At 40.3% G+C, this 23,618-nt stretch overlaps 1 protein-coding gene across 11 annotated transcripts in view; it reads right to left on the reverse strand.

The window, feature by feature from the left end:
* Positions 1–8,393: 8,393 nt before the first annotated feature.
* The window catches only part of add1 (adducin 1 (alpha)), a 64,681-nt gene continuing 49,456 nt past the window's right edge, over positions 8,394–23,618 (reverse strand). For 2 of the 11 annotated variants that reach the window (XM_061927067.1, XM_061927064.1), the window contains exons 13-17: positions 18,008–18,164; positions 17,691–17,921; positions 16,972–17,064; positions 13,637–13,674; positions 9,641–9,787 (exon numbers count right to left, since the gene is read on the reverse strand). In XM_061927067.1, coding sequence (XP_061783051.1) covers positions 13,640–13,674; positions 16,972–17,064; positions 17,691–17,921; positions 18,008–18,164 — 516 coding nt within the window. In that variant the 3' untranslated portion in view covers positions 9,641–9,787; positions 13,637–13,639. Of the gene's footprint in view, positions 9,788–11,353; positions 11,408–13,636; positions 13,675–16,971; positions 17,065–17,690; positions 17,922–18,007; positions 18,165–23,618 lie in introns of all 11 variants that reach the window. The other 9 variants (XM_061927061.1, XM_061927060.1, XR_009811424.2 and 6 more) reach the window with 8 other exon arrangements.

Raw genomic sequence — 23,618 nt, forward strand, 5'->3', positions numbered from 1 at the left:
AGCCAGCGAGCTCGGTGACTGACTAATGACACCATGTCTATGGTTTGGGATTATTTTAAAGTGTCTCTGACGGATAAAAAACTGGCACTTTGCAATGACTGCAAAAAGATGGTTATGCGAGGAGGGACCAAGACGTCTTCCTTTAATGCGATCAATTAGATCTCCCACCTCTTCAAGAATCATAAGGAGATACACAATAAATACAAGCGGAAGATGGATGTGAGCCCAGTTTATAATTCCCTATTATAGAGTATACCAGGCAGTCTTGCACTAAATGAGGACTATGTTATTGTTTACTTTATTACTCTAGTATACTCTGGACTGAAGCTGTGTGCATCCATTGTTTTTGTAGCTGTTGTTTTGAGGCATGTTTAAAAAAAATAAAAAAATAATGCACTTTGTGAAAGTCAAAGTATAGTATTTCCCATAGTTGTAGTGGGTATCAGGATTATCTCAGGGAGAGTGTAGGAGCCTAAATGCTGTTTAAGTTAATTTACATTTTTATGGAAGGTGCTTTATGTTTATTCAGCCAAAATGGGACTATTTATTTGCATAATACGAAAATGTATATATTTGCATGCTTAGAATAATTATTACATTTGTCTAAACAGTTTGATGACGTAACTGTGTAAATTGCATATATGGCGGAAGGATCTGTGTGGTAGGTTGGTTTTTGGACACAGGGCATTATGGGTAATGGCAGTCAGGTGCGGGGGAATTGAGCCACACAGTTTTTTGACCTCACTCTTACTTTTTCTTAGTCTTGCTTTTTCTAACACCTACTGTAACAAACTCCTTTTATTTTGCCATTCAGTTGTTCCCACATCGTTATTGTTTTACGTTTTTGAATTATTAAGTAAACTATACAAAACGAAGAGGAGCGTCTGGAGTTTGTTTGTTGTTGCCGCAGCAAGCGGAGCAGGAGAAAGTAGAGGAGCGTCAAGCTAAAGGCTTCATTAGGAATCTACATTTTAGTCAAAAAACTTGCTCTTTGTGGATTAAGAGGAACGTGGAACCACCTGACTGAAAAGGAACAGAGGAACAAGCCTGTAAGAGGACGCGATTAGGTACGTGAGTGCACGCTGCTTGAAAGAGAGAGAGAGAGAGAAGCTCGTCCGGGTGCGACGCTGCTGCACATCGGCATTTTTTATTGACTCGTTGTGGAAATATTGGCTTGTTATGGATGCACAAGACAGTGGAAAAAGGACAGTAAAAATGACCGAGAAGGCTGTAGAAGAGCACAAGGCGAGAAAGATGCAGGCACGCAGGAGCGCACTGGCTCAATTGACTTGTTTGATGACGCAGATTGAGCACTTAATGGAGGAGGATGCTAATGTGGACGCTGTAAAAAATCAGCTTCGTGTGGACTTTAGTGGATTGCAGCAAGAATTTTTGAATCTTAATTCTGATGTACAGAAATTCATGTCTGAGGAGGAGTTTGTGGAAGATCAAAACAACTGGTTTAATCCAAAAAATAAAATGGAGGACTTTTTCTGGAAATGTGAGGAGTGGATGAAAGATGTTTTAAAGCGTGTTGAGCAAGCGGAAGAATGCAATAGACAAGTGTCACCTGCAGATATAGTCGCTCTACATCAACAAAGCGGACCGCTAGAAGTCAAAGTAAAACTGAATCACGAAGCGGAAGTTCACGTTCTTCATATTCTTCTGTCAGATTAAAGGCAGAAATGGAGCGTGCATCATTGAAAGCAAAGGTGACAGCTTTACAAGAAAAGCTGGCCATAGAACCGGAAGAAGCTGCAATAAAAGCTCGAAAGGAAATGCATGCAATGCAAACTGCACTTGCTGAATGTGACGCTAAAATGGAGGTCTTACAAAACTACGAAAACACACAAGAAGAAGACGGTATCAATACAGCTGACGAGAAGGATGGTAGAAGACTTACTAGTCCTAACACACAAGTACCACCACCCACCTTACCAACACACAGCATTAAACATAGTGCTCCCCCCACAGCTATTCAAATGACTACATTTGCACCAAAGACTGAAATTAAAGAACAGGCATTAACACTTGATGGGCTTTGCCAAGCAATTTCTTAGCAAGCCAACGTCACAGAGTATCTCGTGAAGAGTCACAAGGCATCTCTACTTCCAGATCTTTCCATTCCAACATTCAAGGGTGACCCCCTGGAATACAAATCCTTTATGGGGGCCATAGAACATGGAATTGAAAGCCGCACTAATGACAATCGGGATCGTCTTCAATTTTTGCTACAGTATACAAGTGGACAACCACATGAGTTGGTTAAGAGCTGCATCCATATGGAATCATCAACAGGCTACACTAAAGCAAAACAAATGTTAAAGGAGTTTTTTGGTGATGACTTTAAGATAGCAGAAGCCTACATAACAGAAGCCATGGAGTGGCCAACAATCAAGCCAGAAGACGGTGTTGCCCTTCAGTCCTTCGCATTATTCCTCACAGGCTGCTCTAACACAATGACAGACATTAACTACATGGAGGACTTGGACAACACAGCTAATATAAAGGCACTGACAAACAAACTTCCATATAAACTCAGGGAACCTTGGAGGAAGTTTGCATGCGACTTGCAAGAAAGAACAAAGACAAGAGTTAAGTTTAAGGATTTTGTGGACTTTGTAAACCGGCAAGTCAAGTATCTTTTGAATCCGCTTTATGGAAACATAAAAGAAACCACCATGAACACGAAAGATTCTGTGAGACAGAAAATAAAACCACAATATGTAGAAACCCTCAAACCAAAAAAGGTGTTTACAACAGTCGTTGTGCCCCCCAAGACAGAAAATGATAACCACATCATAACAAAAACACGCACAGTTTCGGTGGACTTTATTGGAAAACCTTGTGTTTATTGTAACGGAGAGCAACACAGCCTTACAGTTTGCAAGGAATTCAAGAGCAAGCTACACAAAGACAAGATTGACTTCTTGAGAAGCAAAGGTGTATGTTTTGCATGTTTAAAGCATGGACATATGAGTAGTAGTTGCAAACAAAAACTTCAATGTCAAGAATGCTCTAGACAGCATCCCACATTATTACACATTGGTCATAAAGACTCCAGAGAAGAAACCACAAAGGACAATTTTGAACAGCAAACAATATCAAGTGCCCTTGTACAAACAACTGAAACCTGTGGTTTCACTGGGGCCGGTAGAGAAGATTGTGTTCTTTCGATCCTTCCCGTTTACATCAAGGCACAAAAAGGAACCAAGACAGTGATCAAGTATGCCTTCCTGGACCCAGGTAGTTCAGCTACTTTTGCCACAGAGTCACTGCTAAACCAACTGAATGTGAGTGGACGCAATGTAAGCATCTCGTTGCGAACAATGGGAAACGACACAGTCGTGAACACAAGCATCGTGACTGGCTTGGAAATCAGCAGCTTGGACGGAAAAGAGTTTGTGGAACTAAAGGAAGTTTATACACAGAAAGACATTCCTGTCTCTAAGGACAATATTCCCCGACAAGAGGATATTGATAGGTGGCCACACCTAAAGGAGGTGAGAATACCTAATATTAAAGCCAAGATTGGATTACTCATCGGAGTAAATATTCCCAAAGCGATGGAGCCACTGCAAGTGGTTAAAAGTGTGGATAATGGACCATACGCTGTGAGAACGATGCTAGGTTGGACAGTAAATGGACCACTCGGAGGTGGAAGTGACAGAACTGCAGTGGACAAATTGACAGGAATTACTGCAAACAGAATCTCAGTGGTGAAGCTTGAGGAGCTTTGGCAGCTGCAGTTCAAGCACGACTTTCCTGATGCTGGACAAAAAGAAAACATTGAGATGTCCAAGGACGACCATCAGTTTATCAGTATGGTGTCTCAAACTGCAGTAATTAAAGATGGCCACTACAATGTTTGCCTTCTAGTGAAGAAGAAGCCTTTGGCTATGCCAAATAACAAGGCAATTTCAGAGCAACGTGCACTTCAAAAATGTGCAACAGACTTAGCGGACGAGTTTGGACAGGAAACAGCAAGGTCTGTCAACAATAATTTTTATGTGGATGACTGTCTTAAGTCAGTTGCTGATGAAGATACAGCCATTACCCTGTGTGCCGAGTTGAGAAAAATGTTGGCAAAAGGAGGATTTCGGCTGACAAAATGGTCAAGCAACAACAGGAAGTTGCTTAACTCGATCCCAGAAAAGGAAAAAGCACAGGGTTTTCAAGATCTGGACTTGGATGAGGATTACCTGCCAGTGGAGAGAACATTAGGCATCCAGTGGTGTGCCGAATCAGACCAATTCAAGTTCAAGATCAACCTCAAAGATAGACCATACACTAGGAGAGGATTGCTTTCCATAGTAAGTTAAATTTTTGATCCTTTCGGCTTTCTAGCTCCAGTAATATTGCCTGCTAAAAGAATTCTGCAAGATCTATGTCGGCAGAAATATAATCCAATCCAATCCAATCCACTTTATTTATATAGCACATAGTTGGGATCAAGACCTGCCAGACATAGTGATTGAGAGATGGAAAAAGTGGATCTCAAGTCTGTCACAGCTTGAACATTTTGGAGTTGACAGATGCATCAAGTTAAAGCAGTTTGGTGTGCCAGCCTTTGCGCAGCTTCATCACTTTGCTGATGCAAGTGAAGATGCCTACGGAACCACAAGCTACTTGCTGATGCACTTTTCAACAGGTGAAGCTCAATCCACCTTGATCATGGCAAAGACGAGGGTGGCGCCCCTAAAGTCTCCGACTATTCCTCAAATGGAATTGACTGCAGCCACAGTTGCTATAAAGATGGATAAGCTTCTGAGAAAAGAGCTTGAACTGGAGATCCAGGAGTCTATCTTTTGGACAGATAGCACGGCGGTGCTCAAGTACTTAAACAGTGAGTGTACCCGATTCAAGACGTTTGTTGCAAACAGGGTCGCGGCTATCCTGGAGCACTCTCAGACATCTCTGTGGAGATATGTTAACACCACTCTGAATCCCGCTGATCACGTCTAAAGAGGACAGACCGTGGAAGCATTTTTGAAAAATGAGAGCTGGCTTTCAGGACCAAGTTTCTTGCTCCGCTCACAAGACCAGTGGCCTAAAAATCCAGATCCTGGAATGCTGGATATGGACGACCTAGAGGTCAAAAGAGTGACTCATGTATACGTCATTCACACACAAGAAGCCAAAGATTTTGTGGATCAGTGGATGAACCATTATTCCTCTTGGACAGCATTGAAGCGTGCTGTTGCCTGGTTTCTAAAATTCAAAGATCTGCTGAAAGAGCTGAATGAAAAAAGAAACGAACTAAGAACATCAGGAGAAGGAAGTAAGATGCTTGAATTCAAGAAAGATGTCGAAGGAAAGTGTCTGACTTGTGATGACATGACTAGAGCAGAAACAGAAATTGTGAAGTTCTGTCAAAGACAAAGTTTCAAAGAAAATTGGGCGATGCTGGAGAAAAATCAAAGAGTAAAGAAAAGTAGTGCACTTTTCAAGTTAAATCCAATTCTTCAAGATGGAGTTATGAGAGTTGGTGGAAAGTTGAGCCGTATAGCAATGCCTAACTACTCCAAGCAGCAAGCCATATTGCCTAAGGATTCACACATCACAAGGCTTGTGTTGAGACATATTCATGACCTAACAGCTCACGCCGGAAGGAATCACATGATGGCCAATCTACGTCAGAAATTTTGGATACCCGGAGCCATTGGAGCCATCAGAAGGTTTTTGTCCAGGTGTGTCATCTGTAAAAGACTCCACGGAGCCGCTGGAAAGCAACTCATGGCAGATCTACCAACATGCAGGGTCCTACCTGACTATCCACCTTTCACAAGAGTCGCTGTGGACTACTTTGGTCCGTTCCAAGTGAAGAGGGGAAGAGGACATGTAAAGAGGTATAGCGTCATCTTCACGTGTCTTGCTTTAAGAGCCGTACATCTGGAAGTCGCATCCTCACTCGACACCGATGCATGTCTTAATGCAATCAGAAGATTTCTCGCCAGAAGAGGACAAGTCAAAGAGATGTATTCCGACAACGGAACCAACTTTCGGTCAGCTGACAGCGAAATGAGGAAATCAATCAAAGAATGGAACACCAAGAAGATTTACGAACACTTGCTACAAAGAGGTATCCAGTGGCATTTCAATCCACCAGCAGGATCTCACCATGGAGGAAGCTGGGAGCGGCTAATCCGTTCAGTGAGAAAAATACTGAGTGTTACCGTAAAGGAACAAGTTTTGGATGAAGAGGGTCTTTATACCTTGTTTTGTGAAGCCGAAGCAGTCATAAACGGCAGACCCATCCCAAAGACATCCTCAGACCTCAACGACTTGGAGGCTCTCACACCCAACCATCTGTTATTGCTGAAGGTCAAACCTGAGCTACCTCCAGGAGTGTTTCATCCGTGCGACCAATATGCCAGTCGCAGATGGAGACAAGTACAATACCTTGCGGATATCTTCTGGAAACGCTGGTGTAAGGAATACCTAGCGCAACTTCAAGAACGTCAGCGATGGTCTTCACCTAGAAGAAACTTTTGTGTTGGAGACGTGGTGCTGATCGTGGACGATACTTCACCCAGAAATTCCTGGCCACTTGGAAGAATTCTAGAGACTTTTCCTGGTGGAGACGGACTTGTTCGTCAAGTTCAAGTGAAAACTAAGACTAACGAGCTTCGTCGCCCTATTACAAAGCTATGTCTTCTTCAAGAAGCAGAAGATCATTAAAGTATGGAGACGAAGCAAAGACCTCAAGTTGAATGGGGCAAAGGACTACAAGCTTCTTTGAGAAGTATTAAGGTTATTTAGGCACCTTGAATTTGAGTTAACATGTTTAAGTAATTGTTTCAAGGACATTGATAACAATTAGGGGCCGGTAATGTAGGAGCCTAAATGCTGTTTAAGTTAATTTACATTTTTATGGAAGGTGCTTTATGTTTATTCAGCCAAAATGGGACTATTTATTTGCATAATACGAAAATGTATATATTTGCATGCTTAGAATAATTATTACATTTGTCTAAACAGTTTGATGACGTAACTGTGTAAATTGCATATATGGCGGAAGGATCTGTGTGGTAGGTGGTTTTTTGGGACACAGGGCATTATGGGTAATGGCAGTCAGGTGCGGGGGAATTGAGCCACACAGTTTTTTGACCTCACTCTTACTTTTTCTTAGTCTTGCTTTTTCTAACACCTACTGTAACAAACTCCTTTTATTTTGCCATTCAGTTGTTCCCACATCGTTATTGTTTTACGTTTTTGAATTATTAAGTAAACTATACAAAACGAAGAGGAGCGTCTGGAGTTTGTTTGTTGTTGCCGCAGCAAGCGGAGCAGGAGAAAGTAGAGGAGCGTCAAGCTAAAGGCTTCATTAGGAATCTACAGAGAGCATGTCCCAAATTCCAAGCTGCTGTTTTGAGGCATGTTAAAAAAAATAATGCACTTTGTGACTTCAATAATAAATATGGCAGTGCCATGTTGGCATTTTTTTCCATAACTGGAGTTGAAGTTATTCTCTTATTTTGGAAAACCTTGTTACATTGTTTAATGCATCACAAAAAAATTAGGTATAATAATGTGTTAATTCCACGACTGTATATATCGGTATCGGTTGATATCGGAATCAGTAATTAAGAGTTGGACAATATCGGAATATCGGCAAAAAAACCATTATCGGACATCTCTACAAGTTATGTATCAGTAAGATTTATAATAGAGTTAGAGGGACAAGCGGTAGAGAATGGATGGATGGATATAATGGTCGTGAGTTCAAGCCCAGGCCGAGTTATACCAAAGACTATAAAAATGGGACCCATTACCTCCCTGCTTGGTACTCAGCATCCAGGGTTCGAATAGGGGGTTAAATCACCAAAAATTATTCCCGGGCGCGGTCACCGCTGCTGCTCATTGCTCCCCTCACCTCCCAGGGGGTGAACAAGGGGATGGGTCAAATGCAGAGGTTAATTTCTTTCACCACACCTAGTGTGTGTGTGACGATCATTGGTAAAATATAGCAGTGAAAATGTAGTGTAATTAAAAACATATTAAAACTTTTCCCAATGTATTTATTGGAATTAACTATGCATTAATTTTTTAGGTGTACTGTCTTTAAAATAAGAATATCAATAAAAAAACAATGCATTTTTTTTTAGAATATATTAAAAAATAAAAAAAATAAAAAAATTGAATATTAGTAATAATAAGTAAAATAGAAATTAGTAGAATAGAAATGAAGGACCTAAGAAGGCTTTAAAATGATTAGTAAAAAGCCTGATTAAAACGGTATGCCTTTAACCTTTCATTTTAAAAATATCAACAGTCTCTGCATCCCTGAGGCTCTCCGGCAGGCTGTTCCACAAGTGGGGGCAATAGTGGCTAAATGCTGCATATATAAACTTAAAAAGAATGACATATGAATGAAAATACAAATACAAACATTTTGGACATAGCATATTTATTTATGGTTGTAAAAAAAAGAAGAAAAAAAACGTGAAAGTAGTACGTCAGTCGATGATAACATGAGACATTTAGTTGGAAGTGATTCAGGCAGAACAAAGAATTAGCATATAATATTAGGTCTTTGTATTAATGCCCTGCAACCTAAAAGCACATCTCTACATGTTACAATAATGGCAAAAGTATGTGCTGTAATAAAAAAGTTATAGAAGAGATCCAGTTTGATTAAAATAAAAACAGGCTGAGTTGTAACAGTGAAAGTGTTTAGTTCTATACACAAGCTAAAAACTAATACATAAAACACTTGTGGAAAGTGGTTAAAGTAAAACAGTGGCGGTTCACAGTGCTCTCTCACAGCAAGCAGTTATGGCTCGTCTACGATGTGACAAAATAAAATACATCACACTAAATAAAGCATGTTCTCCCCCGTTTCTTTCAGTAGAGAAATAAAAATTGAAAAAAGTTGAACTCCGACAAGTGAAAAACAAACAAAAACGAAGCTATTCTTTGTACACATTCCTTCATAGTAAAGCAACCATTGGATGCTTGTGGACGCTTCCTGGGATGTCTCACTCTGTGCATCAGAATCAACGCATTCCATTTACTGTAGCTTCTATCGTTAAAGCATTGCATAATGCGCTAAAACCTGTGCCGACCCGTTTATCGTTCTTATTTAAAACTGAAAGTTACATAAGCGCGTATGCGTCGTTCCTTTCTGCAGCCACGGTTATGTTTTTTTTTTTTTTTTTTTTGCTTTTCAAAAGACACTTCGTTTTACAATCCCAATACATTCTAATGGTTACGACGCTTGAATGAATAGTCCTTCGAAACTAACTCTTACTAGACATGCATTGAAGGCCAGCAGAGTGGACAAGACAGGAGACATCACTCGCTCACAGCTAATGAGGGAAAACTGGATTATTTTTACACTGTATACAAAATTGGCACGCGCTAATGAAAGAAAAACGGGTTAAAAAGCAAGCGATGTTAAAATAAGCGGTGCGGCGATTAATCCAACAAAACCAAAAAGGACGAAAAAGAAATGTGAAGCTTATTTAGGACTCAGACTTCTTTTTGTTCTTCTTCAGGAAGGAAGGAGTGCGGAACTTCTTTTTCTTTTTGGAAGGCGATTTGCTGGGAGACTCGTCTCCCTCCTGGTCGACTGCGGCGTCGGCGGGTTCCTCGCCGTCCGCGGCGGCTTCTGCAGCAGGGGCGGGCTCAGCAGCTGTGGGGGTGTGGGGGACCGTGACGGGGGCGGAGTCTTCGACGGGAAGTGCCGGGGCGTCGGAAGGGTCATCAGGGGTTAAATCTGGCAGGGTTTGTCTCAGGGTGGCAGCGTCGCTCTCATCCTTAAAGGTGGGCTCTGGCAAGGTCTCTGCCGGGGGAGGAGAGGGAGATTTGATCAAAAGAGCGAAAGAAGCTGCTGAACCACAATAACGGGAATTGAACACAAGGCTTAGCGCTCAAATCAGCCACCATTGAACTTAGGATACAAACTTTTACATAAGCACCCGCCACAAAGCCTAAAGCTCCCTTAAAAACCATTAAAACCAGAAATGCATAGTCGCAGATGAATCCCACGTTCTCCGGTTTTTCCTCACACATTCCAATATCCAAGTATGCAAATGCCCAGAATGCAATTCATCACTGTTCAATTTTCTTCTTTGAAAAAAGAAAACTTCTCACGAGTCAGCGACAAATAGCTCTACCATGTGATGAATTGACTAATCAACATTTCATCAACTCACTGAGCCCAAACGGTCACACACTTTTCCAAAAATGTACAGTAATACCGCACTGACCCGGATATAAGAAGTCTCCTCTTTTCTAAGACCAGATTAAGCCATGAGCGGAAGACATACACTCATGTTCTCGATATCAGTGAATGAACAATTGGTATGTGTCAATTGAAAAAATAAAAATCATATTGCTTAACTACCCAACTGTTTTTTGATGACCTTTCTACATTGATCAACCTTTGAGACATTTAAAAAAATATATATATATACGTGTGGGTGAGTGACTGGAAGAAAAGCTTTCACTCAAAAGTTGGTGCAGCCTTTTTTTTTTAATGTATAGTTAAGTTAAAGTTAAAGTGCCAATGATTGTCACACACACACTAGGTGTGGTGAAATTTGACCTCTGCATTTGACCCACCCCTTGGTCCCTCCCGGGAGGTGAGGGGAGCAGTGGGCAGCAGCGGTGCCGCGCCCGGGAATCATTTTTGGTGATTTAACCCCCAATTCCAACCCTTGATGCTGAGTGCCAAGCAGGGAGGTAATGGGTCCCATTTTTATAGTCTTTGTAGATTTCTGGGACTTACCGTATTTTTCGGACTATAAGTCGCAGTTTTTTTTCATAGTTTGGCCGGGGGTGCGACTTATACTCAGGAGCGACTTATGTGAGAAATTATTAACGCATTACCGTAAAATATCAAATAATATTATTTAGCTCATTCACGTAAGAGACTAGACGTATAAGATTTCATGGGATTTAGCGATTAGGAGTGACAGATTGTTTGGTAAACGTATAGCATGTTCTATATGTTGAATGACTCTTACCATATGTTACGTTAACATACCAGGCACGTTCTCAGTTGGTTATTTATGCGTCATATAACGTACACTTATTCAGCCTGTTGTTCACTATTCTTTATTTATTTTAAATTGCCTTTCAAATGCCTATTCTTGGTGTTGGGTTTTATCAAATAAATTTCCCAAAAAAATGCGACTTATACTCCAGTGCGACTTATATATGTTTTTTTCCTTCTAGGGTTAGGGTTAGGGTTATTATGCATTTTCGGCAGGTGTGACTTATACTCCGGTGCGACTAAAACTCCGAAAAATACGGTAAATAAGACAACCTTTCTTATGAGTAAAAAAATACGAGCTTACATTCGGGTCAATACGGTATAACATGCAACACTCTGACTTAGCTTTACCTTCATTTAAACAGCAAAATCTTAACGAGTGCCATTCCTTTGATCATTTGCACCCTGCATATAGACAAAAAAATATATAGTCTATAACAGAAAAAACTGAAAAAGGCTTTTAGGTTTTTAGAAAAGCAAAACCCACACACACACACCAGCGCGGGAGCAACAACACAACTGTGTGTGCGCGTCTTAACCTCCTGAGACCTGAGCACTTATAATTTCAGTTGCGCTAATTGGAACTGGTAGATATTGTATTGACATCCCATGGTCGTCATACAAATATCTGTATGTTACACCAAAATAAAAGCAATTTTATGGCTACAATTAAAAGTGTTTCAATTTGTTAGAATACTTCGCAATTAAGGGTCACAGGAGGATAATATACACCCAAATTAACTGCATCATCAAAAGCAGCCCAAAAAATGGTCACCAGCAGAGAGAGCAACATGTTCTTGTTAAATTAGCCACCGTTCTTATAGTCAACATACTGCTAATGCACAATGTTAAGAAGCGTTTGCCGCGTGAAGAACAAAAACACCAGTTTTAATGTTGCTCTAACACTACTAGCATGCTATAAAAACACTGCACTGCGCCTTTGATAATTCAACCATTACTGTCCGACACACACACGCACACACACTTCTTATATTGATAAAACATGGCTTCGGAGCAGCTTTTCAAAATGCAAAGCCCCGCACACTCAAATGAGGCACTGGTGTACCTGGTAAAGGCGTCGTCTGGAATAAAGAACAAAAGAACAACACATTTCCAGGACGTTACCCACCGTTTTGTGACATAACATGAGGTTATTTCCACAGTGGATCATTAGTAGGTTGACCAAAAATTGAGTGGTGAGGTTTACTTCAGAGGCATCCGTCACTTTTTATTCATTTATTGAACCAGGTATCAGATCAGTTGATGTGTACAGGATTGCAGGTAACATGAGTATTCAGCACATTAACATTGTAGTAAATGTAAACTAATTCTAAATTCTAACTTGTGGTTACTATAGTTACTCACACAGGCCTACACTGAACATTATACCCACATATGGCCGTTTTCATCGTTTATTTACAGGGAACTTTTTGGAAAATGTCCATTTTTGGGTCACATTTGGAAATGTTTGCATTTTCATGCTGTAATATTGTTGACGTGCAAACAAATTAAAATGACACCCTTTTGTTTACTATTTACTGTATTTGTTTTGGGTTTTTCAAGCAGAACTTTACCGCAAATGCTGCTCTCAAATAATTAGATGCAGGGTATTTGTATAATAATGTTATCATTCAATTTATATAACAAGATAGAGAAATAGATAGGGATAGATGAGATAAGAAGTAGAGGTATACAGATAGCTATTTAGAGCGGTATAGAGTTCGATATAGATGTATAGAGATAGTTACAGTATATAGAGAAATAGATAGAGGTATTGATAGCAATAGAGTATAGATAAAAAAAAATATTAAAAAAAATATAGATAGTTACAGATATAGAGACATACATACATACTGGTCTTGACCTCAGTATGTATGATGAGATTATCGCAGATCTTCAAGATGCAACCTTTTAATCAAATTTGAATAATAGGATATTGAGACTGATTTGGTGGATTTAAAGATTCCTTTTTTATCTATAAATGAAATTGTAAATGGGTATTTGGTGGGTAGATTTTGAAATGTATTGCATTTTGTATGATGATGTATATTTTAACTGTGGGTCCCTGTCCATAAGGTGTGTGCTTCTAAGGATGACCTTTTTGCAGAACGGACTCTGATATTAACAAAAGGAACAATAATGAAATACAAAACTATGTCCTTCTGTAAAAATAAAAATAAATAAATAAGAGAGGTAGAGATGATTGACAGATAGATTGATTTAGAGTAGGTAAATATAGATAGATATATTTATAGGCCTGTAAAGGAGTGATGCATAGAGACAGTGAAAAAGAAAGAGAAAGATTATTTATTTTTTAAATATAAATCAAAGGGCTTTGTTACGGCGCTGATACTACCTCACAAGCCAGGAATTTTCTGAAAAAGTGACGCCTTTTTTCCAGGCAGTGTGAAAGTGAATCTAATAGAAAGTGGGAGGAGCTCTGAAATAACACCCATCCACATCCAGTAGGAGTCAGAGGACGACTTAAAACCGGGCGAAGGCATCTCAAAACCGGGGCCTATGAAGTTAGTCCAGACAGCGTTAGCACTACAGCCATGCAGAGGGAAGGGATGCTAGAAGACAAGCATGGAGGTGGCGTGGGTGTGGTCATTGGGAGGGTGGAACTGTACGTACTTACTATGGTAACAGGTACTCTTTTGCATTTCCTTCTCCTTTGATTGTAATCGCAGCCACAAAGAAGGAAAAAAAAAGCACAAATAGAAACAAATGTCTATGCAGATCAAACCACAGGCACTGTGTTAAAATGAAAAAAACAACAAAAAGAAAACTGAATTGGGCAAAAAAAGAATGGCGGTTGGCCATTCTTAGTGGACCCCAACGAGATGGACGATGGAGGCGAAGGGGGTAAAGGAGAGACATGTTATAGAACAACATTACATTTCTTAGATTACACCTGACATGAGAGCTGCACTAGGCTAACTATTGTTAGCAGAAGTCCCAATTAAATAATCATAATCTTTATATTATGAACTATTGTGCCTATGAATATTCTCATTCATCCAGGTCATTGTATTGTCAAGGCATTGCATCGATGGCAACATGACTGTACAGATTGTCTGAAAAGTACCCAGCAGGCTTCAGCAATTAATGCTCAGACAGATCTAGTCTGAGCGCTTGGTGCTGGATTCAAAGTATTTATCCTCTACAGAAGTGGACAGAGGTTTTCATTTGACAGCTTTTGCACCACAATAGAGCCAAGCCATTCTTGTCGGGGCATGCCCCCTCCTGTAGAAGATAAATACTTTGGATCTGGCACTAAGCGCTCAGACTAGATCTGTCCTATCTAAATTTGTGAACTGATGAAACCTGCTCGGATGACAGGTGAAACAAGTTTGAGGACAGATCTTGTTTGACCACTTGGTGTTGGATCCAAAGCATTTATCCTCTACAGGAGGGGGCATGCCCTGACATAATTGGTTTCATTCTATTGTGGTGTAAAACGACAGCTGAAGGGTGCAAAGAACAGAGAACTTGGTTATTGTGCTGGCAGAGGTATTTGTTTTTATATTTACCACTGTCCTTTTGCACCACAATAGAGCCAAGCCATTCTTGTCAGGGCATTCCCCCTCCTGTAGAAGATAAATACTTTGGATCCCACATCAAGCGCTTAAACTAAATCTGTCTTATCTAAATCTGTGAGCATTAACTTATAAAGCCTGCTCAGATGAGAGGTGAAACGTGCTTGAGGACAGATCTAGTCTGAGCGCTTGGTGCCGGATACAAAGTATTCATCCTCTACAGGAAGGGGCATGCCCTGACATGAATAGTTTCATTCTATTATGGTGTAAACCAACAACTGTTCGGATGCAAAGAAGAGAGACGTCTGTTATTGTGCTGGCAGAGAGCTCTCTTTGCATCTTAACCACTGTCATTTTCCCCACAATAAAGTAAAATCCATTTTCGTCACAGCATGTCCCCTCCTGTATAGGATGAATATTTTGGATTCCGCACCATGCGCTCAGACTAGATCTGTCTCATACAAATCTGTGAGCATGAAGTTAAGTTAAAAGTTAAAGTACCAATGATTATCACACACACACTAGGTGTGGCGAAATTATTCTCTGCATTTGACCCATCACCCTTGCTCACCCACTGGGAGGTGAGGGGAGCAGTGAGCAGCAGCGGTGGCCGCGCCCGGGAATAATTTTTGGTGATTTAACCCCCAATTCCAACCCTTGATGCTGAGTGCCAAGCAGGGAGGTAATGGGTCCCATTTTTTATAGTCTTTGGTATGACTCACTGATGAAGCCTGCTAGGATGAGAGGCAGAATGTCTTCCAGGACAGATGTAGTCTGAGCGCTTGGTGCCGGATCCAAAGTATTTATCCTCTACAGGAGGGGGCATGCCCTGACATAAATGGTTTCATTCTATTGTGGTGTAAAACGACAGTTTTAGGGTGCAGAGAAGAGAGACCTCTGTTATTGTACTGGCAGAGGTCTCTCTTTGCATCTTAACCACTGTCGTTTTGCATCACAATAAATTAAAAGACATTTTTGTCGAGGCATGTCCCCTCCTGTAGAAGATAAATACTTTGGATCCCGCACCAAGCGCTCAAACTAGATCTGTCTAACCTAAATCTTTGAGCATGAACTGATGAAGCCTGCTCGGATGAGAGGCAAAACGTCTTCCACGACAGATCTCGTGTGAGCGTTTGGTGCCGGATCCAAAGTATTTATCCTTTATAGGAGGGGGCATGCCCTGACATAAATGTTTTCACTCTATGGTGGTGTAGAACGACAACTGTAGGTCTCTTTGCATTTGTTGTTTTGCACCAAAATAGAGCCAAAAAATGTTTTTGTCTGGGCATGCCCCCTCCTGTAGAGGATAAATACTAAGGAGCGCTTGGTATTGTATTCAATCTTCTAAGACAAACAGTCCAGTTGTGATGGATTTAATGCCCTAAGAATTCGAAACTATTGTAACACTATAGATGCTGCTGTGATGTAGGTGTAATCCAACAGTAATAAAGACCAAGAGGAAGAAAATGCTAATATTTCTGTAAACTATAATTCTTACAAATAAATAACAACTCTTGAATTTAAAGAAATGCAGTGTAACATTCGGGGACAACTCAACTATGCCCAAAGGAAATAATGGATAAAACCAAAAAAAATTCATTGTAAAAACAAGTTAACTATTTTTAATGTTAAGATGTAAAAACAATAAAATACTTAATCTCAACTTTAATGAATAACATAGGCGAGTCGTGTCGCAGATGTACCTCACGTTTTCCAAGTTGATATCACAAAAGTGTAACAAAACCTAAATTCTTTGCATATTGGTGCGGAACTAAGCAATCATGAGGCACACTAACGTCTCGTGCAATACGGTTATAGTTGTATTATTTTCCATATGCTGAAGGTTTGAGTAACTTAAGAGACAAAATAAACTAAACTATATGTATATTACACGTGTGAAGTGCCACCATATACTTCCTGAACATAGTTCCGATTAGATTTTCTGTAGAGTAGATGGTATTTTTTTGTTTAGGCTTTAGCTCTGACCAGGTAGCAGTAAGTTTTTGTTGATATATAGCTCCCTGTACAGTAATGACGTGTAATTTACCATCCACCCTCTTATTTCATGACATTTACAACAAATGAATAATTAACAGGAACAATAACAACTTGCTCAGTCATGTATAAAAAGAGTATGGCCAACTCGGTTTCAGGCAATCTCCTCAAGGGCGCCCTGATTACTACCAACTTAGAGCTGATCCCATGTGTTAGCGGTGCTTCCTCAATAGCTTTTCGACGTGTAAAAAAGCCCTGTTGTGCAGCATGGGGCTGCTCCCTCTTGGCCTGTTATTACACAAACACTGCACAATAGTAATGCGATTAAAACATCAAAACAGCCACACGGATGCATCGGAGGACTCCATTCCTTCTGGACACTGCTGAAGACGGCCCATGTAGGAACCCATGCTAAACCAGGCCGGATAAACCTACCTTCCTCTGCTCTAACTGGGGTGCTGGGGGGTGTACAGGTGGCCTTTGGGTCTTTGGCCTCCTCCTCCTCGGGTTCTGCTAGTTGCTCTTGATCTAAAATGAACAAATACAAGATTATATAATAATGAATGGTTTAATCCAAGACAAAAACAGAATAATTTAAAAGAGAGAATGCTTAAAAATCCACAAAAGAGTCAAACCAGTTAAGTAATTTAAAAGGAGCAGCAAGAGGTGATTGACCCAGGACAGGTTAGCAGGAAAACACACCACCATTAAAAGTCCCAATTCGGGCTATTCTGATTGGATGATGGAGCTTCAATCATTAGGTTAGCACAGCACTCCACAGCAAAACACACTTTTGGATGCAAGGGACAAGCATCCGTGTTTGTTTAACGCTCAGCATCCTCAGCTCCTCGCCCAATCACACTGCAGGAAGTTCTCGGATGTCTTTGCACCAGACATCAGAGCGAGGGGATAAGGGGATGGAGGGAGCAAATTAAAGCGGAGGTAGATTAATGTGTTGCTCGTGGTGACACAACAAAAACAGCAGCAGCAGACCCAAAACCTCCAGAGAGTAGAGGGCACAGCAGGTTGTGGGGAGGGGGGCTCCAAGCGTCCCACTGAGGTAGGCCGGGGATGAGCAGAGGGGAGGGGAGTTGCGGAGTGGTTGTTGAAGAAACGGGAGGCCGACACCGAAAAAGTGTCTCCGCTTCATGTACCTGGAGCCTGATCTGCTTCTAGTGGCTCCTTGCTGAGAGCTCGCAGCACGGCGCAGTGGAACTCCTTATGAGGGGAGTCGGGGAAGACCTCATCTGCAGCGCCCAGGGTCGAGGGGCCCTGCTCGGGGCCGCCGTCGGTTGCAGAGGGCTGAGGAGTGGGATCGGGGGCTTGAACCTTCGGTAACTTTTCCATTTCAGAACAGAGCGTGGCAGAGTCGCATTGCTCCTGCACTGTGAATTATGTTGCCGGTGCATGTGCGCGTGGAGAAATATCATCGTCTATCCAGAACCATTTAAATACAACACACCCATTTTACCTTCAGTCCCTTTCTGTTTCAGCTCCACTTCCCTGCGATACTCATCCAGCTCCTGGTCGGTGAACTTGTTGAAAGGGTTGGGCCCCTGCTTGCTGACGATCACCTTGGGTTGGTACTCCTTTTCAATAATGGCCTTGGATGCGGTCACTAGCTCCCCCTGCAGGGCAAAGATGAGAAGAGAAAGACGAAAACATTTAGAGCTCAAAATGCAGTCAAATGTTTTTTGTTTAAACAGATCAGCTGGAATAGTAGTTAGAATGTTCAATCATTGTAAAAGTAATGTTTGTGTAGATCGGGGTGTCCAAACATTTTCCATCAAAGGCCGTAAACAGAAGTATGAGGGGGCCATTTTGCTGTATATAAAGACAAAACTTAGTGTCAGATCTGTGGTATAGGTGACCAAGTATATTATTAATAATTATTAGTTGGAAAATTTAAGTTTTTTCTCATTACATTGACTTTTTTTTGCTTTTTTTCTAAAATTTGTACTGTTGTTGTTTTTCCACTGTTAGAATATAATACTATTAGTAGTAATAATATTAAAATTATGTAACTGCATAAGCTAGTGTAAAAAATTCTGACTGTATGAAAATATTAATGTTTAGTTACACATCTAAGTGTTTATAATTGTTGTAATTTTTCTAATCAATTAATTCATATGTTAGTATTATTTTTATTTTTAAATTAACTAACTAAACTTTGTTTATATGTTTTATCTTATTTTATTTTTATTTCGAGAGCTTCTAATACTTTGGATCAGGGGTGTCTAAAGGTTTTCCATCAAAGGCTGCACACTGAAAAGTCAAAAGTATGCAGGCCATTTTGAATTTTTTTTTTTTTTTAAATGCTAAAATGCAGATGACATGTATATTTAAAGACAACTTTGTGTCTACTTTGCATTATAGATGACTAAGAATTACTGTTATTACTTTGAAAATTTCAGCTTTTTCTCATTACATTCCGATTTTTTTGCGCTTTGTTTTTTTACATTTTCACTGTTTTTTCGACAATATGCTACGAGCCAACAAAACTCAACCTGGGGACCACAAATGGTCCCCGAGCAGCACTTTGGACACCCCTGATGTAGATTATCTGTCATCCAGGTCATTGGAATTAGAAAAAGTTCAATTGAGGCAACTGGATTCTTATTGTTTGTTGAAGACATTTCATCTTTCATCCTAAAGGCTTCTTCAGGTCTAAAATGTAGACAGACCTGTGTACCCTGGCGGTGGTCACAATTGCGGGGTTGCAACCAATTGACCTCGACGCTGTCCACCTTACTTCACATGCGCAGGTGGAAAGCAAACATTCAATATGGCTAGTTTATTTAATTTCTGCAGCACAGAAGTCAGCGTATTTCAAAGGTTTTGGGGCAAATATACTAGCCAGACATTAAAAAATAGCTGAATGGATTTATATAAACTCTTAAGATTTAAAAGATTCAACATCACCAAAGAGGACTTTTTGTGGTCAACCACTTGATTCTACACTCGCAAAAAATAAAAGTATGGAGGCACATCATTTTTTTTGACATGTGGATGGGTCCACAAAATAAGCATCAAGTCGTTAAAGGCAAAGTTGTTATTTGTCTGTTGCTAACTAACCTTTCATTTAGGCCAACAAGTGCCGTTGTTCTGGCGAGATATGCTCGCCATTGAAAATCATGCTCCCCTGCATCTGTGCATCAATATGAATCCATGAAATGCAGAAACATAATTGCACAATAAGGAAATATTTCAATTTAGTACAATCGTTACCCTAAATTATGTTATATTTTCGTATTTTGTCATTGACTATACATGTTTCGCAGTACAAACGATCAAAATGTTTGATTAGGTTATGTTTTTTGTTTTTAGCGAGGAAACCAAATGCGCTACAGCATGCCTGGTGGCACTTTGACAACTTCATATGCATCCATCCATTTGCTACCGCTTGTCCTTTTCGGGATGACGGGGGGGTGTTGGAGCCTATCTCAGCTGCATTCGGGCGGAAGGCGGGGTTCACCCTGGACAAGTCGCCACCTCATCGCAGGGCCAACACAGATAGACAGACAACATTCACACTCACATTCACACACTAGGGCCAATTTAGTGTTGCCAATCAACCTATCCCCAGGTGCATGTCTTTGGAGGTAACCTAATTAATTGTACGATAGATTAATTGTATGTAGTGTGAGACATATTTACTATGACAAAACACATATATTTAGTGTTATTTAGTGTAACGTTTGTACTAACGCAAAAAAGTCTTTAATTGCGCAATTACATTTCGCATTCCTACGAGTCATACACATGCGCAGATGTAAGGAATACAATGATTCCAATTGACATCGTCACTACTGTGTGATTATGGTTTATCAGCGTATAGATTCTATGCTGTCAGGCAATTTGCTTTGTTATAGCATAGGTAATATGTAAGTTTAGTTTTTACAGTAAATATTCTGTTGCAAGCCAAATATTTTGCGGTCATGTATCATTTGGCGTCTGCAGTTGTTACTGACTAAAATGAATGGCTTGTCTCAATGTTTAGTTAGATTAAGCTTCTTTCCTGTTGTCCAGTAATGTTTGGTTTTAAACAATATTCAGCAATATCAAGATGCAGTATGTCATTGCTATGGAATATGAAGCCTATAAGAGTATATTAACTAGTTAAAGAGGCTGTTTTCAACTAGTTCACAGTTACATTTTTCAAAGTAAAAAATATAACAAAACACCATCGGCTAGCTTATGTTTCCATCAGTAGTTTACCAGAACACTTTTCTCTTACAATTGTCAATATTTTTCACAATCACTTAAGTTTATGCAATACATTTTTTTCCCCGGACTAGATAAAATACTGTATGTCAGAATAAATGTATCTAAGTTATCACAAAACTTTGTGTTTCAATGAGTTCCCGGCGATCAGACAAAAGCTGTCTTTAATCCTACCAAGAAGAAGGCTTGTAAAACTCCACTGTGTAGGATGGGAAGCAACATGAAGGTGTTCTGTTTCTTTCATGTATTGTAATCAACAGAAAGATATTGTTGTGACCCAAGAACTACAAAGCGGAGAGGAAGCAGGGCCTGACTCCCTTCAAGGTGACCTTTTCTGTGAACTGTTTTACGACTTTTTCTGTGAACTGTTTACGACCTTTTCTTTTAACTGTTCTGTAACCAAAGGCGATGGCTGTTTACAACCCCCGTACCTTAGAAACAGCTGTTGCCATGTAATCAGGGAAAGTCCAAATAAAAGAGGGAGCGTACAATCTTTCGCCAGAGCGTGATGGAGACTTTACAAGAGTACAGCTCGGACGCGCTCTCCTCAATTGAGCCAAATTGAATTCTGTCTCTGTCTACTTCCTTGCTTCTTGTCTTGTTTAATAGATGTCATCAGTGTTTGAACCTGACACTGTACCTGGTGTTTACAGCAGTAACTCACCCGGTCTAGTCTACACGCACGCGCAGGGTGCGTGCACACATACAAAAACAGTCCACGTGCATGTGTTACATACATATATCATTACATACTAGTGGCCGTAAGAGGGCGGGATATACCGGTACTCTGTAAAATACATTGGAAAGTTAGCGCCCTCTAGGCATCTGTGTAAATGTTGCAAACAGCCCCTTTAAATAAACTAAGTAGTGATGCACAAATGATAAAAAACAAAAAAAAAGGTAAAATTGATTATATTTCCGTAGCGCTTTTCTACATTCAAGGTACTCAAAGCGATTTGACACTATTTCCACATTCACACACACATTCACACTGATGGCGGGCGCTGCCATGCAAGGCCCTAACCACGACCCATCAGGATCAAGGGTGAAGTGTATTTCCCAAGGACACCACGGACGTGACGAGAATGGCAGAAGCTTGGATCAAACCTGGAATCCTCAAGTTGCTGGCATGGCTGTTCTACCACCCAAGTCACGCCGTCCCCAGAACCCATGGTTTACCAATGACAACTGTTCATATGAAAGCATATAGCAGAATACAAAAAGTAAATAAATCATATAGAGGCTTTTACAGTTAGTTGATTCAGACATTTACAAAGTAGTCACTGCAAACTCGATCGTGTTGTTGACTTGGCTCCAGTCGACGAGAGTGACAGCAGCAACTAGAGGCGGGGGAAATAATCCATTTTTAGACGGACATGGACAATTACAGAGTCGATTAGTAAACGTCAATAATCGATTTATTTATTTTAAATAAAGTAATGCTGACAGTTCTAAAAATTTGGCTGACTCCAGCGAGCCACCTCACCCAGAGATCCGACCAGCTCCTTTATTATAGAGCTCTTCTGCTCCAGTTTTGCCCACATTTACATTAATGTAATAAATGTGGGAATTAATTTAACTGTTTCTTATTACAAATGCATTGTTTTTTAAAGTTGCAAATGATAAACACTTATTTTGTGAAACAAAAAGAAATGTAAAACTGCATCAATATACATAAATTAAAGATGCATCAATAATTGATTTTTAATCGAATAGTAAGGTGCCCAAAGATTCCCACCTCTAGCAGCAACCTTTCTTTAAGTTTGTTTTAATAACTTTTATCCCTTTATGATGGGACTATCTTAGGAACTCTGAAATAACGTTTACCCAAATCCCTTTTGGAACCACACCCACAGACGAAATCAATGCATGTATGCAACATTTTTCAATCAGCGTTCAATTGATTTATTGCTAGGAATGGCCCAGCATGTGCTTGAGTCTGAGGGGACACGTGCAACACAGCAATTGGGTTGTTTTTTTCTCCTTTGTAATACCGACTTGCATACCAATAGGTCGATCGCCTTGATTTGTGGCGACAAATGAGTTGTTTTGCCATCGGCCTGCCCAACAACCTGTTGGCATGCAGGTCGGTCGTTCATCAGTCACGGATGAAAAGCGAAACATCTCCAACAAACCTTGATTCAACCTTTGCTAATTAAAAGTAATGTAACGTAATAACTCTTCAGAGGTAACTTATGTTGAACTTTTTTGCAAGAGCAAAGCATCACACTCCAGTGGGAAGCATGCATTTCCAAATGTTAGTTTTTTTCTTTGTCACCAAAAATTGTACGAAATAATCCAAATTTAATTAAGGTCTCCTGTAGTCCCCGAATGTGTGCCATAATTGGAGCATTAACTGTGCATGCTTTTCACTGAGAGATGAGTCCGGCATCTCTGGATGATCACAGTACTTACCGTTGCTCATAGCCACGTAGCACGTTTGCATGCTATCTTAGAATTGCTATGATTGGCTATGATGTATAAACTAATGTCATCCTCAGTTGCAGCTTTTTTATATATATAATTTTGATTTCATAAAAGGAGTTATTAGTGTTAAGCAGTAATTCCAAGCAGATACAACATAGAATGGAGCATAAACCAAACAACAGACAATGCAAACACAATTGCTGTAAACTACAACAAGCATTATGGTATCCTTACAGTTCTTAACTACTTTGCTATACTCGTCATACATAGTGATGTAATAGATTTGTGACTGGAGCTGGAAGTACCTTTCTAATTGATCTAGCAGGACTATAGGACCCCTCTGGGGCATCGAGGCCGTCAATAGTGTCTGTACAGTCAGACAGAGGGACGTCCTGCAATCGTAAACCCAGTGAGTGCGAGGGAGGGGCACA

The sequence above is a fragment of the Nerophis lumbriciformis genome, linkage group LG32 (assembly GCF_033978685.3).
Source record: "Nerophis lumbriciformis linkage group LG32, RoL_Nlum_v2.1, whole genome shotgun sequence".
Lineage (NCBI taxonomy): Eukaryota > Metazoa > Chordata > Actinopteri > Syngnathiformes > Syngnathidae > Nerophis > Nerophis lumbriciformis.